This window comes from Nicotiana sylvestris, chromosome 7 (genome assembly GCF_000393655.2).
Source record: "Nicotiana sylvestris chromosome 7, ASM39365v2, whole genome shotgun sequence".
Classification (NCBI taxonomy): Eukaryota; Viridiplantae; Streptophyta; class Magnoliopsida; order Solanales; family Solanaceae; genus Nicotiana; species Nicotiana sylvestris.
In genome coordinates, this window is record NC_091063.1 from 44,102,573 (window position 1) to 44,117,462 (window position 14,890).

At 38.5% G+C, this 14,890-nt stretch overlaps 1 protein-coding gene across 1 annotated transcript; it reads right to left on the bottom strand.

The window, feature by feature from the left end:
• Nucleotides 1-14,160: 14,160 nt before the first annotated feature.
• LOC138873062 (uncharacterized) lies at nt 14,161-14,601 on the bottom strand. Its single transcript, XM_070151496.1, has one exon. It carries the CDS (start codon nt 14,599-14,601, stop codon nt 14,161-14,163), a length of 441 nt encoding a protein of 146 aa, XP_070007597.1.
• Between the last annotated feature and the right edge of the window lie 289 nt (nt 14,602-14,890).

The following is a 14,890-nucleotide window of genomic DNA, read 5'->3' on the forward strand; positions in this document are numbered from 1 at the left end:
TTGTCTCCGTATAATATTGTGGGTCTTTTATCACATTCCAACCCACATGTTTCTCGAATGAATCACTGATCTCAATCATATGCACTCCCTGCTTGCCGGTTTGAAATCGAGCTTTATGGGTATCGGATAAATAACCTGCATCTGCATTACCAATACGATCTGCACCACTTTTGTTAGCATTAGCAAGATAAATAAGTGCACCATCTACACCGAGATAGAGTATTTCAGGACCAAGGAGCTCCTCATCCTCTTCTAGAGGTTGGAACGGATCCTTATTCACTTCAAGTGATTGAATATTCATTGGTGTACTTAATGGGTACACTTTGTCCATGTAAAAGTATTTTTAAGACCCTCTTGGAGCTCTTCCGGAGTTCCAATAAGATTTATGTCACCAACATAAATAGCAAGTGTAACAAATTTTGATGACATTTTCTTTATAAAAATACATGGACAAATAACATAATTTATGTAACTTTCTTTCAGCAAATATTTACTGAGGCGATTATACCACACGCGCACAGATTGCTTTAAACCGTACAAAGATCTTTATAATTTGATCGAGTACATTTCTCAAGACTTTGAATTATATGCTTCGGGCATTTTCAATCCTTCAAGGATCTTCATATAGATTTAGCCAAATAAGTCATATAGGTTAAGACTTGTATCTAAATGGTATGACATCTTCAAGTGTCTGGACTGCTAGTCCGATCCTCACAATCTTTTACAATATTGTGCACTATATTGTATTAAATATATCGTCGACGATCATTTTGTGTCAGTTCCGAAGCGACATAACTTGTGGAGATCTCATCACTTTCTTTATTTTCAGGTACCTGAACTTTTTCGGGAGTTTCATGAAATGTTATGTCGTGGGATCTTCTAGAGCTTATTTCCTCCTCATTATGATCATTAGCTCCTACTATTTTTCAAGGATTGTTACCTTTGGAACCGATTGGTCTACCACGCTTCATGCGTACAGTAAACTCTATCCTTCAGGGACTTTAATTTTAATAGGAGCATTTGCAGCTGAAATATGATATTTAATTTTGGATCAGCAAATGCTTCTGGCATTCGACTTGAATTATCTTCTAAGTGAGGATCATGATAATTCGATTCATATAGCATATTTTTCAACTGTTTATTCCATCCCCCAAATGTTAGAAAAACTAACATATATCCCCAATCATCTTTGGGAAACATATCTTTGTGTATTATGGTAGAGAAATTAATCATATACCACGCAACAAAAGATAGTAAAAATATTTGGTTTCTGATCCTAAACCAATTGTGAAGGGAGGACTTATCATATATTGTTGATCTGATGCATACAAGTGCTGCTATATGCAATTTAGAAAATCTTAGACCAACACATGAAGCTTTGTTCTCATAAGCAATGGTTTAGCCATTAATAGGAGGTATTCAATGCTAAACCAGCTTGGATATAAACCAGCATTATCAAGATGAACTGTCTTGATTTCATAATCTGAAAATTATGCTCTTAATCGAGAAAAGCAATTCCAAATGCCAAACTGCAGGTTGACAATAATTACACATGTAACCATCTCATATATGCACCTATAAGTGGTTCACATGATAGGTGAACGAGCCCATATTCACCTTTTATATATTTCAGAATCAAGGGTCTTAGTCCCAACTTTAGCTGGTATAATCAATTCATTATGAGAACAAGCAACACATGAGAATTCCTGAAGAATCTTCTAGTTTTTTAGTATATGCTTATCTGAATTTTCAAATAGCTCATTTAAAAATGGCAAATAAAACTTCAAGTTTATCATGTCATGTGCTATCACTTAGTAAACTTCTGGTTTATTATGGCATAAACTTTTGCTTTAGTAAACTTCTGGTTTACTGTGATACATGATATAGTACAAATTAAAGAATAAGGCGGGTAACTTCTCACATACATATTATTTTACCCCCTATGATTGTGGAAACATGAAGATTATCAATCTTCCAATCATTTGTAGTCTCAATATGATAGCCATTTGTATTAGTAAACTTCAGGTTTACTACAACATATGTTTTGACCATAATCATATAATATGAATGACATATTTGTATATAAGCTCTTCGAGAGCCTTCATTTATTATCCACAATCTAATATTTATCTGGCACTACTGGTGTCATGTATTCTTTAGGCAAACATTTAGCTCTTCAGGAGTTGTTGATACATTTTGTACTATCAAATATTGCTCAGACACTGCTGGTGTCATGAGAGAAAATCACAATCAAATAAACAATGTAAAACAATTGTTTAAGCACACGAAAACTCCTCTTCATAATATTTTTCCACTTCAGGAGGCAATTTCAATTGTGTTACTTCTTCAGGAGCAAATTTAAAATACGAAATATTGAGTATATATTCTCTCAATTATATTAACTCTTCTGGAGGTGAATTGTAATGTATTCACATCAAGAGCGCGTTCATATTTACCCGACTTATTAGTATTGTCACATTCACTTCAGGGAATGGATTAATATTATCAAAAGTTCTCATCCTTCAGGAAATCGAACATAATTATCTGAATGCGCATTAATCACATCAAATTGTGATGCCTCAACTTCTTTTAAAATATTTACTACTTCAGGAGCAAATCGAGGCGTGCATTTAATATAAAGAATATTTATGTAGCTTATCTTCAATTGTAACCATAGAAAGCCTAAATTATCACTTCTGATGATCATAGACATATACCACTTCTGGTGGTTAACAAAATATAATTACAATGAGATATATGAAATATAACTACTTCTGGTGGTTGTATATTTCTTGCAAACACTGCTAGAGTTTAAATTGATCTAATAATATTATCCATATTCTTCAAAATGACATAAATAAGATATATTATAGTAAACATCATTATCAAATCATAATTTTTTCTTTATGTACAACAATTACATAACCATACTATCTATTACAAACAACAAAAATTAAAATATTTACATTTCTACAGATTCACCACCGATTACATGACTTGTTTCTCCTTCTGGGAGTGTAAGGTAATCAGTTACATCCAAATGCATGAAGTCTAAATTATCTTCAGAAATAAAATTTGCTTCAGCATTTTTCTCTGTCTTCTTTAGGGAGGCCTGATAAATCTCAACCAGGTGCTTTGGCGTACGACATGTACGTGACCAGTGCCCTTTTTCTCCACATCTATAGCATGCATTTTCTGCATTTGGTGCTTGCACCGCTTCATGCTTTTGTTCCTTCCTTTTCCACTGCTGGTGGTGAGGAGTGTTCTTTGGTGTATCTTTCAAATTATTCCACAGTATGATTGGATCTTTAACAGTAAGATATTCCATTTTCAGGCCCTCATCAAGGTGATGGCGTAGGAATATCATTGCTTTGGCACGGCCTTGGTTTGATGCCTGATTTTTGTCTTTGATGGTGTCTGCCAGACCCATCGCATCAAGATGAATTTCAACATCAAGCACCCAAGACATGTAGCTTTTCCCCGATATATCCAGGGCTACAAATTCAAATTTATAAAGATTTGACATTATTTAGGAAAAGAAAGTTCTTACCTCAGATACTCTCAAAATATTTGCTCGAGATGGCAGAGTCTCGTGCTGATAACGTGTTATAAAATAAAGACTATAAAGTAAAGACAAGTATAGAGAGAAACTGATATATTATTCGAATTCAAACTGATGTATATAATGAACTGAAATCTCTTCTATTTATAGAAGAAAGGAAGCTGCTGTGTAAGCTGCTACTATACCAGATATAGATAATCTTCTACTGAGCGCAATGTTTATCCATAACGGAGTACTGAAAGGATAAGCTTATTATACCCGATATGGATAATCTTCTACCGGGGGTAATGTTTAACCATAACTGGGTACTTAAAGGATAAGTTTATTATACCCGGTATGGATAATCTTCTACCGGGGGTAATGTTTATCCATAACTGGGTACTGAAAGGATAAGCTTATTATACCCGGTATGGATAATCTTCTACCGGGGATAATATTTATCCATAACTGGGTACTGAAAGGATAAGCTTATTATACCCGGTATGGATAATCTTCTACCGGGGGTAATGTTTATCCATAACCGGGTATCGAAGTGATAAGCTTCTTCAGGAAGCTTATTTCCAATAGAGTACTTAAATAGATAAACATATTTACGGTGGAGTCCCATATGGATAAGCTTCTTCAGGAAGCTTATTTACAACAGAGTACTAAATGAACATCCATAATATAATATATTTATAACACTCCCCCTTGGATGTTCATTAAAAGATAATGGATAAGAGAATACAAAGAACATAAGTGAAGGAAAAAGGCGAGTATAGTTTCTATCACTTCAGTTACCCGATAATCTCTTTCCTACCAAAGATGGAAAAAGTTACAACAGAAAAGCTGTCACGACCCAGATTTTCCATCCTTGGAAGTCGTGATGGTGCCTATTAATGAAAGCTAGGCAAGTCGATTATTCCAATTATCTACCCTTTTTCCTTTTAAATCCCTTAACAATTGTAATTTAGCATTTTATGACATCGGAAATTAAATAAGCGGAAGAATGAAATTCAACAATTAAGCCAATACCAATACGAATCTATAACATAAACCACCCATAACTGGTGTCACAATCTCACGGACTAACTAAGAAAACTACAAATAAAGTCTGAATAAGAAAGTACAAGTCTGTCTTTGGAATATAAAAGAACAGAAAGAAACTAGATATGGAGGGGACGCCAAGGCATGCAGACGCCTGCAGGACTACCTCAGATCTCCTGATGGACTGAAGGCAGCAACCTCTCTCTACGGTTCAAATGCTCCAGCACCGGGATCTGCACACAGTGCAGAGTGTAGTATCAGCACAACCGACCCCATGTACTGTTAAGTGTCGATCCTAACCTTGGCAAAGTAGTGATGAGGCTAGGACACGACTACCAAATAAACCTTTGCAGTTAAAGCATATATGGCAAGAAATAATAACGAAAACTAGCAGTTAAAGATGGGAAGGGGAAACATACTGCGGGGAAATATCAAATACCAACAGTAATGTAGGAGAAAAACATAAAGAACATTTTAAAGTTTACATCAGTAAGAATAAGGAAACAGTAACAAATCAATATCCATTTTTATTATTTATTGTTGCGGTGCACAACCCGATCCAAATCATATAACACTGTTGTGACATGCAACCCGATCCAATCATATATCATTGTTGCGGCGTGCAACCCGATCCAATCATATATCATTGTTGCGGCGTGCAACCCGACCCCTCCTGTCCTCCCTTATTACTCCATGTTGCGGCGTGCAACCAGATCCCATATAGTATTGTTGCGGCGTTTTACCCGATCCCAATATACAATTCAACACTAATCACAAATGAATCCCGACAAGGGAATAATAAGGAAACAACAATGTTCCGACAAGGGAATCAACAATGAGAATAAGCATATCCCGGCAAAGGAACCAACAGTAAGAATTAAATACGTCCTGACACGGGAATCAACTATAACCAAACTTATACCAACATTTAACTTCAAAAATGAACCTCAACTGGAACCAATACTCAACAACAACCAAATACCACGAGAATAATCATAATTCTTGCCCAACACAGAGAATCAACAACTTATGCATTTGTAGTATTTTTCAAGAACACAACGATTACAAATTAAGACTTACGGGCATGCTTGACATCGACGTATAGATACTCGTCACCACACCTATACGTCATAGACTACACTAGCACATAGCAAATAAGGCACAATACCTATTCCCTCAAGCTAAGGTTAGGCCAAACACTTACCTCAATGCCACGAACACAATTCAAGCCTCAACTATCGCTTTACCTCTTGTTTCCACCACCAATTCACTTGTATCTAGCCACAATTTACTTAACAATATCAATAAATGCTAAATGAATCAGTTCTAATGCATGAAAATAAGTTTTCTAAAGATTTCCCCAAAAAGTAAAAAATTGACCCCGGGCTCACATGGTCAAACACGAGGTTCGAAGCAAAATCCGATTACCCATTCCCTCACGAACAAATATATAATTTGTTTTGAAATCGAACTTCAAATCGAGGTCCAAATCCCCAAAATTTGAAAATCCTAAGTTCTACCAGAACACCCAATTTCCCCCCATGAAAACCCTTGAGTTTGAGTTGAAATCATGTGAAAAGATGTTATAGATTAAAGAAAATGAGGTAGAAATGACTTACAATTGATTTGGAGAAGAACTTTTCTTTAGAAAATCGCCCAAGAGAGCTTAGGGTTTGAGAAAGTTTGGAAAATGAAGAAAAATGAATCTAAGTCCAAATTAACTGGTCGCAGATGTTGCAATTGCGAACCCCTTCAGGACCTGCTGTCTTCGCAAATGCGAAGAATCTGTCGCATTTGTGACCATGGGAAGATCCTGTCACCTTCGCAATTGCGAAGGGAATATCGCATTTGCGATTGGGAGGGCTTCACAATTCCCACCCAGTGTTCGCATTTGCGAAAAGGGCCTGCCCAGGCTTGGTTCGCATTTGCGACATTGGGGTTGCATTTACCAAGCATGTCCACTTCGCAATTGCGAAGCCTGATCTCGCAATTGCGAGATCAAAGGCCTGGGCAAAAATACCAGATACCAGCACTTGCTCCTAAGTTCAATTTCACTCCGTGGCCAATCCAATACTCACCCGAGCCCTCGGGGTTCTAAACCAAACATGCACGCAAATCCAAAAATATCATACGGACTTTCTCGTGTGATCAAATCATCAAAATAACATCAACAACTATGAATTAAACCTCAAATTCATGAAATCACTCAAGAACATCAAAATTACTAATTTCTCAACTATAGGTCCGTTTTATACAAAACCAATTCCGATCTTTACCAAATTTTATAGATTCAACTTAATTATTATTTCAAACTTGTACCGGGCTTCGGAACCAAGATACGGGCCCGATACCATCAAGAAAATGAATCTATTCACTTCTAAAAACCTTTATATTTTCCAAAAAATAATTTTCTTTAAAAATTTATTTCTCGGGCTTGGGACCTCGGAATTCGATTTTGAGCATATGCCCAAGTCCCAAATTTTACTACGGACCTTACGAGATCGTTGGGTCATAGGTCCGGGTCCATTTACCAAGAATATTGACTAAAGTCAACTTTATTCAATTTTAAGAGCCAATTTTCTTATTTTACTTAGTTTTCACATAAAAGCTTTCCGAAAATGCGCCCGGACTGCGCACGCAAATCGAGGTAAGAAAAAAGGTTTTTAAGGCCTTAGAATACATAATTTATTTTCATAACAAGTGATAACCCCACAAAAGCCTCCCTTAAATAGAACAAATTAACTCTATTTGTTCTATATATATATATGCATGCACATGAATAAGTTTAATCTCTTCTATCATGACTAAATTTAGAAAAATATAATTTTTAAATTCACAGAAGCACCGTAGGAGCAGGTGAAGCAGCATGCTCTTCGTCGACATGCCAGCTTCAGTCGTAAAATTTTTTTTTTCCCCTGCTTTTCAACATTATTACATCAACTACCATCACACCATTTTGTAAATACAGTAAAATTTTTAGGTATTTTCAAAGCCTACTTTTAACGTTTCACTGCTACTTTAGCTCTAACTGTGATAGGTTTTACATCACCGCGCGAAGCGCAGATAATTCTGTCACGCCCCGAACTATAGTCTGGGCAAAACACAGCACTCGGTTCCTGACTGCATGTGACCGAGCGAACCAACTCTATGGCTGGATCAACATGTGGTATAACTATGAGCTAGAGGTAAATATAAAACATGATAATCTACTAAAGAGTCTGATTGAAATATCATAGATGCGAAAAATACTAAAAGGTCTGCAAGTATAAACAAGTAGCCAACAAGGCTAACACATGAAAGCCTGCTAATATCTAATTGACTGGGTCATAGTCTACAAAGCCTCTAAAAAACACTGAAAATGCTAATTGTTTACCAGGACAAGGTCCCCGGTATACCTTATTAACTGAAATACTATAATGACTAAAACAAAAGAGAGACAAGGCCCCGAAAGACTGGGGCTCACCAATAGCTGATACGAGATGTCCTAGCAAGTAGAATCGTCAACCTGAAAATCGTTACCTGCATCGCGAGATGCAGGCCCCAGACAAAAGGGACGTCGGTACATTTGAATTGCACTGGTATGTAAAACAACTGAAGAAAAGAACTGTAAATACTGAAACTGAAACTGAACTGCTAGCTGATAAACTGATAACTGAACATGGAAGTAAGGATATGAATACTCCCTCTTCTAAATGATGAATAACCTGTTTAACTGAATATTAAACTGCGGCCTCAGGCCCAATATATATATATATATATATATATATATATATATATATATATATATATATATATATATATATATATATATATGTAAGTGCACAACTGTGGCGTCGGGCCCAAGTATACGTATACATAACTGCGGCCTCATGCCCAAATACAGGTGTTCAACTTTCAATAATACAAAAATTAGGAACTGAGAATCATACTGCAGTACATGATACTGAAATAATGAGCCATACTGGGTTACATGATACTGGAATAGTGAATAGGATTAGACTGAGATGGGTACTCATAATAAGTTGATTTGTCATAACTGAAACTCATAGAATATCGAATGATTATGAAACTATGCCATCTAGAGAATAAAAGTTCTACTACTATTCAGGGAACTAATGCATAGTTACTTTCTGAGGGAACTGGTAATGGTCATAATGAATGGGACGTAGGGAGAATCATAGATATTCCCAAACGTAAAGAGTTAGCGTTACATACCTTAACTTCCTGCCCTTGAGCGTAATACAACGTTTGTCAACCCTCTCAACTTTAATCTACAGCAATACAAGTCAAAGGGATTCCATATTAGCTATGATGCCCATGTTTTGGTCACTTAAGCATCCTATCAAACACTTGGTGAGAATAAAGCTTCATAGTCCTTATTAATGGTGTCTCTACACCTCACAACCCATTCTCTTGTTCCTAGTTAAATTCTAAAGTCTCAAACAATTATAATCAATATTATTCTTCATCACCCATAAGGTAAACAATACTCTTAACCAATAATCAACAATCAACACCCCAACCCTACAATCGTTCATGCTTTTCTATCAAACCCAACAACTCATATATCATGAACTAGGATTTATAATTATTAAACCAATGCTAGAATCAATTAGAGGGTGAAGACATTACCTTTTTGAAGTTCAAACCCTTTGAATTCGAGTTCTAGGCTTCCTTCTCTCATCAATGATGTCCCAATCGAATATCTAATGATATGGAGGGTTTACCCATGTTAATAAGATGTTGGAAAATTGAAATTAAGTTAGAATCATCATTAGAACTTACCTTGGGTGGTGGAGGGACCCTTAAGGAGTTAGGGTTTTGAGAGCTTTACTTTCTAGAGCAAGTTTTTATGTTTTGGGGATGCAGGGGACGAAATAGGGCTAAAAAAATGACTTCCCAAGTTGGCCACCGCGTCCCAGTTGGCGCGACCAGGTCCCAACCGCGGTAAATCACTGGGACACTACCTCACCACCGCGGTCGCGGTAAAACGCAGCAGGACCGCGGTGTTTACACACCATTCTGTAAAAAGGGCATAACCTTTTGCACAGAACTCCGTTTGGGCTTCACAATATATCGTTGGAAAGCTATTTCAATGGCCTAAAATTTCATGCTTTGAATTTTCCCAAATTCCTTATACATTTTCTCTAAACTCTTCTAGAAGACAGACCTTCTGCAAACTTAGTCGATTTTGTCAAATCTTATGCACCTCATTACCCATCTTGGTTTTGAAACAACTATTTTCACCCATAATCACCACGATGGGACTTCACATGTTCAAAATATAACCTTACTACTCCTTTAACTCATTCATAAATAAGCCGAATTTACGGGGTGTTACATTATCTCCCCCTTGGAATCATTCGTCCTCGAATGATGGTCCCGACTGCAACTACGACTATCTATGGACATTAAATGGGTGTGATGGAGATATGTGAATACTAAAATATCATGAATACATGTATATTAAACTGGAAGAGCATGTGATCACTAAATACTAAGCCGAGTAAATACTGCAGGACATGGAGATTATAATATAAGACCTGAATGGAAAGGTTAATTACCTTCCACAATTTCCTTTTGCTCTTCAAAGAGATGGGGATATCTGGACTTCATGTCCTCCTCGGCTTCCCATGTAGCCTCTTCAACCTTTTGATTCCTCTAAAACACTTTTATTGAAGCAATTTCCTTAGTTTTGAGCTTGCGAATTTGACGATCAAGAATAGCCACTAGAATTTCTTCGTAAGACAGGCTGTCTTTAACCCCTATAATCTTTGTAGGAACCACAAGTGACGGGTCTCCCATGAATTTATTCAACATGGATACATGAAACACTGGGTGTACAGTAGCTAGTTCTTGTGGCAATTCTAACTCATAAGCCACCTGTCTGATCCTTCACATGATTCTATATGGACCAATATAGCGGGGACTAAGTTTCCCATTCTTCCCAAATCTCATAACGCCTTTCATGGGTGATACTTTTAGAAACACCCAATCATCAACTTGGAACTCTAAGTCTCTATGCCGCACGTCCGAATAGGACTTTGGTTGACTTTGAGCCGTCTTCAAATGCCTTTGTATCAAGTTGACTTTCCCCATAGCCTGATAGATCAAATCGGGTCCTAACAACTCCGCTTCTCCGACTTCGAACCAACCAATTGGTGATCTACACCTTCGCCCATACAGAGCTTTGTACGGTGCCATCTTGATACTAGAGAGATAGCTGTTATTATAAGCAAACTCAATGAGAGATAGATGATCGTCCCAATTACCTTTAAAATCAATAACACACGCCCTCAACATATCCTCAAGAGTCTGAATGGTGCGTTCCGCCTGGCCATCTGTCTAAGGATGAAAGGCGGTGTTGAGGTTCACCCTTGTGCCCAATCCTTTCTGAAAGGATTTCCAAAAATTTTCTATGAACAGAGCACCACGATTCGAGATAATGGACAAAGGAGTCCCATGCAATCGGACAATTTCTTTGATATACAACTTGGCATAATCCTCGGCCGAATCTGTAGTCTTCACTGGCAAGAAGTGAGTTGACTTGGTAAGTCGGTCTACAATCACCCAAATCAAATCATGCTTCCGGAATGAGCGAGGTAGACCTGTTATGAAGTCCATGTTTATCATCTCCCATTTCCAAATGGGAATTTCTATATTCTGAGTTAAACCGCAAGGTCTCTGGTGTTCGACTTTCACCTGCTGACAATTTGGACACTTAGCCACGAAGTCTGCTATATTATTTTTCATATCGTTCCACCAATAAACCTCCTTAATATCGTGATACATCTTTGTGGAACCTGGGTAAATAGAATACCTGGAATTGTGGGCTTCTGACATAATCCGCTCTCTGAGCCCATCTACGTCTAGAATGCATAGTCTGCCTTTGTATCTCAAAGTACCATCATCTCCCCCTTGTTCAAAAGCCATAGTCTTATGTTTGTGAATTCCTTCCTTCAGCTGCAATAAGTAGGGATCACTGAACTATTTTTCTTTTACTTCGGCTACTAAGGAGGATTCAGCCCTGTTCTGGAGAACAACGCCGCCATCTTCGGAGTCCAAAAGTTGAACTCCTAGACTTGCTAAGCGGTGGACTTCCTTCATTATAGTTCGCTTGTCTGCCTCAACATGAGATAAGCTTCCTATAGAACGCCGATTGAGAGCATAGGCTACAACATTTGCCTTCCCCGGATGATAGAGGATATCAACATCATAATCTTTAAGTAATTCGAGCCACCTCCTCTAACGTAGATTTAATTCTCTTTGCTTGAAGATGTATTGGAGACTCTTGTGATCTGTAAAAATGTTAACATGTACCCCATACAAATAATGGCGCCAGATCTTAAGCGCAAACACCACAACTACTAATTCAAGATCATGAGTCGGATAATTCTTCTCGTGAGCCTTGAGTTGCCTCGACGCGTAGGCTATGACTTTACCATGCTGCATTAATACACACCTAAGACCAACCCCTAAAGCATCACAATAAACAACAAACCCTTCAGTTCCTTCCGGTAGTGTTAGGACTGGAGCTGAAGTCAACCTCTTCTTTAACTCCTCAAAACCTTTCTCGCACGTGTCCGACCATTGAAACTTGACTTTCTTCTGAGTTAATCTAGTCAAAGGGGACGAGATAGAAGAAAATCCCTCTACAAAATGCCTATAATTGCCTGTTAGACCCAAGAAACTTCTTATATCGGATACGGAGGTGGGTCTAGGCCAATTCTTCACTGTCTCTATTTTCTGAAAGTCCACCTTCACGCCTTCCCCTGAGATGACATGGCCCAAAAACGCTACTGATTTTAATCAGAATTCACACTTAGAAAACTTTGCATATAGCTTGTGATCCTGTAGTGTCTGCAACACAATTCTGAGATATTCTGCATGGTCAGTCTCTCTACAGGAATAAATCAAGATGTCATCAATAAACACGATAACAAACAAATCAAGATAAGGCTTGAAGACCCTATTCATAAGGTCCATGAAAGCTGCTGGTGCATTCGTTAAACCGAATGACATTACCAAAAATTCGAAATGCCCATATCGAGTCCTAAAAACTATTTTTGGAATATCAACTTCCTTAACCTTCAACTGATGGTATCCCGATCTGAGGTCAATCTTGGAATAACACTGGGCACCCTGAAGTTGATCAAATAAATCATCTATTCTGGGAAGAGGGTACTTGTTCTTGATGGTGACTTTATTCAACTGACGATAGTCAATGCACATACACAAAGACCCATCCTTCTTTCGGACAAACAAGACCGGTGCGCCCCAAGGTGAGACACTTGGCCTTGTAAATCCCTTATCTAGAAGATCTTTCAACTGGACTTTTAACTCTTTCAACTCTGTTGGAGCCATTCTATAATGCGGAATAGATATCGGCTTAGTGCCTGGAAGTAGATCAATTCCAAAGTCAATCTCTCTATCGGGAGGGACTCCAGGGAGATCTTCGGGAAACACTTCTGGAAACTCATTTACAATTGGTACCGACTGGAGAGTGGGGATCTGAGCATCTACATCATTAACTCGAACCATGTGATAGATATATCCCTTGGAGATCATCTTTCTGGCTTTAAGATAGGAAATAAACTTACCCCTAGGTGATACTGCATCACCCTTCCATTCTAAGACTGGTTCACCGGGAAATTCAAAACTTACTATTTTGGTTCTACAACCCACTGTGGCATAACATGACTCTAACCAATTCATGCCCATGATCACATCGAAGTCTAACATCTCCAATTCTACTAAGTCTGCTACAATAAGACGATTATGCACTTTGACTAGACATCCCCTATAGACACACCTAGCTATAACTGATTCTCCAACTAGAGTGGACACTTCAAAGGGTCCACATAACTTTTCTGGTTCTATCCTAAATTTCTTAGCAATATATGGGTTACATAAGATAGTGTGGATCCCGGATCTATAAGAGTATAAACGTCAAAAGTGAATATTGTTAGCATACCTGTGACAACATCTCTACGAGCCTCTGTATCCTGATGGTCTGCCAGTGCATACAAGCGATTTTGTCCACCGCCTGCATTATTAGACTTTGCTACATCGCGCCCTTGCTGAGCCTGAGAGTTATGATGGGCTACTGAATTAATGGACTGAGCTGTATTGCCTTCATTGTTCTGCTTTGCCAATGGAAAATCCCTCAAGAAGTGGCCCTGCTGACCACACCCAAAGCAACCATTTGTGCCCAAACGACACAACCCTGGGTGCCTCTTACCATACCTGTTGCAAATAGGGTAACCAGGGACTCTATAGCCCACACTAGCCTGTGACTGTGAGTCTGCTGTTCTGAAATTCTGGTTTTTCTTATTAAACTTTGACCTCTGAACCGGTGCACTAGCTGAAGATGGAGCAGGTCCTGATTTTGATTTCTTGAAAAACTGGCGATTGCCTCATGTTTGAGATCCCCCATGGTTGAAATTTCCTACAGACTTAGCTCTCTTGCTGAATTCCCTCTCCTTCTCTCTCTATAGCCGCTCTTCTTCCTTCAACATGTCTTCGCTCCCTTGAACAAAGGAAACCATCTTAGTGATGGTCATGTCATTAATCTAAGCAACTATATTAGCATCAGCAAACAAATCTTCTGAAAGCCCCAACACAAACCCCCTAACTCTGGCCCTCATATCACGTACCATTTCCGGAGCATACTTGGCCAGAGAGACAAACTTGAGGTAGTACTCATTCACACTCATATCATTATGTCTGAGTCTCTCAAACTCCAAAGCCTTAGCTTCCAAGACCTCAATAGGTAGAAAGTGCTCAAGGAACGCATCTGCAAACTCCTTCCAAGTTGCAGGATCCGCATCCTCCCCTCGGGACTCTTCCCATGTTTCATACCAAGTATTGGAAACATCCTTCAGGTGGTACGCAACAAGCTCTACTGCCTCAGTGTCCGTAGCATGCATCACTCGAAATATCTTTTTAACCTCATCAATGAAGTTTTGCGGATCCTCATCTTTTTTGGACCCTGTGAAGACGGGAGGTTTCATGTTGAGGAATTACCTAAACCTGGAACTACCCGTCCCATGAACATCACTTGTTCCCTACCTTTGAGCCTGAGTAGCAACAATTTGGGTTAGTAACTGGATAGCTCCCCTGACATCCATGCATGAAACACTGGGCACTGAGCCCGGTGCAACCCCCTGGGCTGGTGTGTCCTCCTCCTGAGCAGCGTTAGTTGTGGCCCCCTGGATAGTAGCTGAGGCCCTCCTAGTGTACTTTCCTTTTGCAGGCATTGTTCTCAAATACGCAATACGTATGGGTTAGAAGATTCCTGAA

What these genes read in the sequence shown, in the direction of transcription:
- LOC138873062 (XM_070151496.1), bottom strand. Translation starts at nt 14,601, where the DNA reads ATGAAACCTCCCGTCTTCACAGGGTCCAAAAAAGATGAGGATCCGCAA.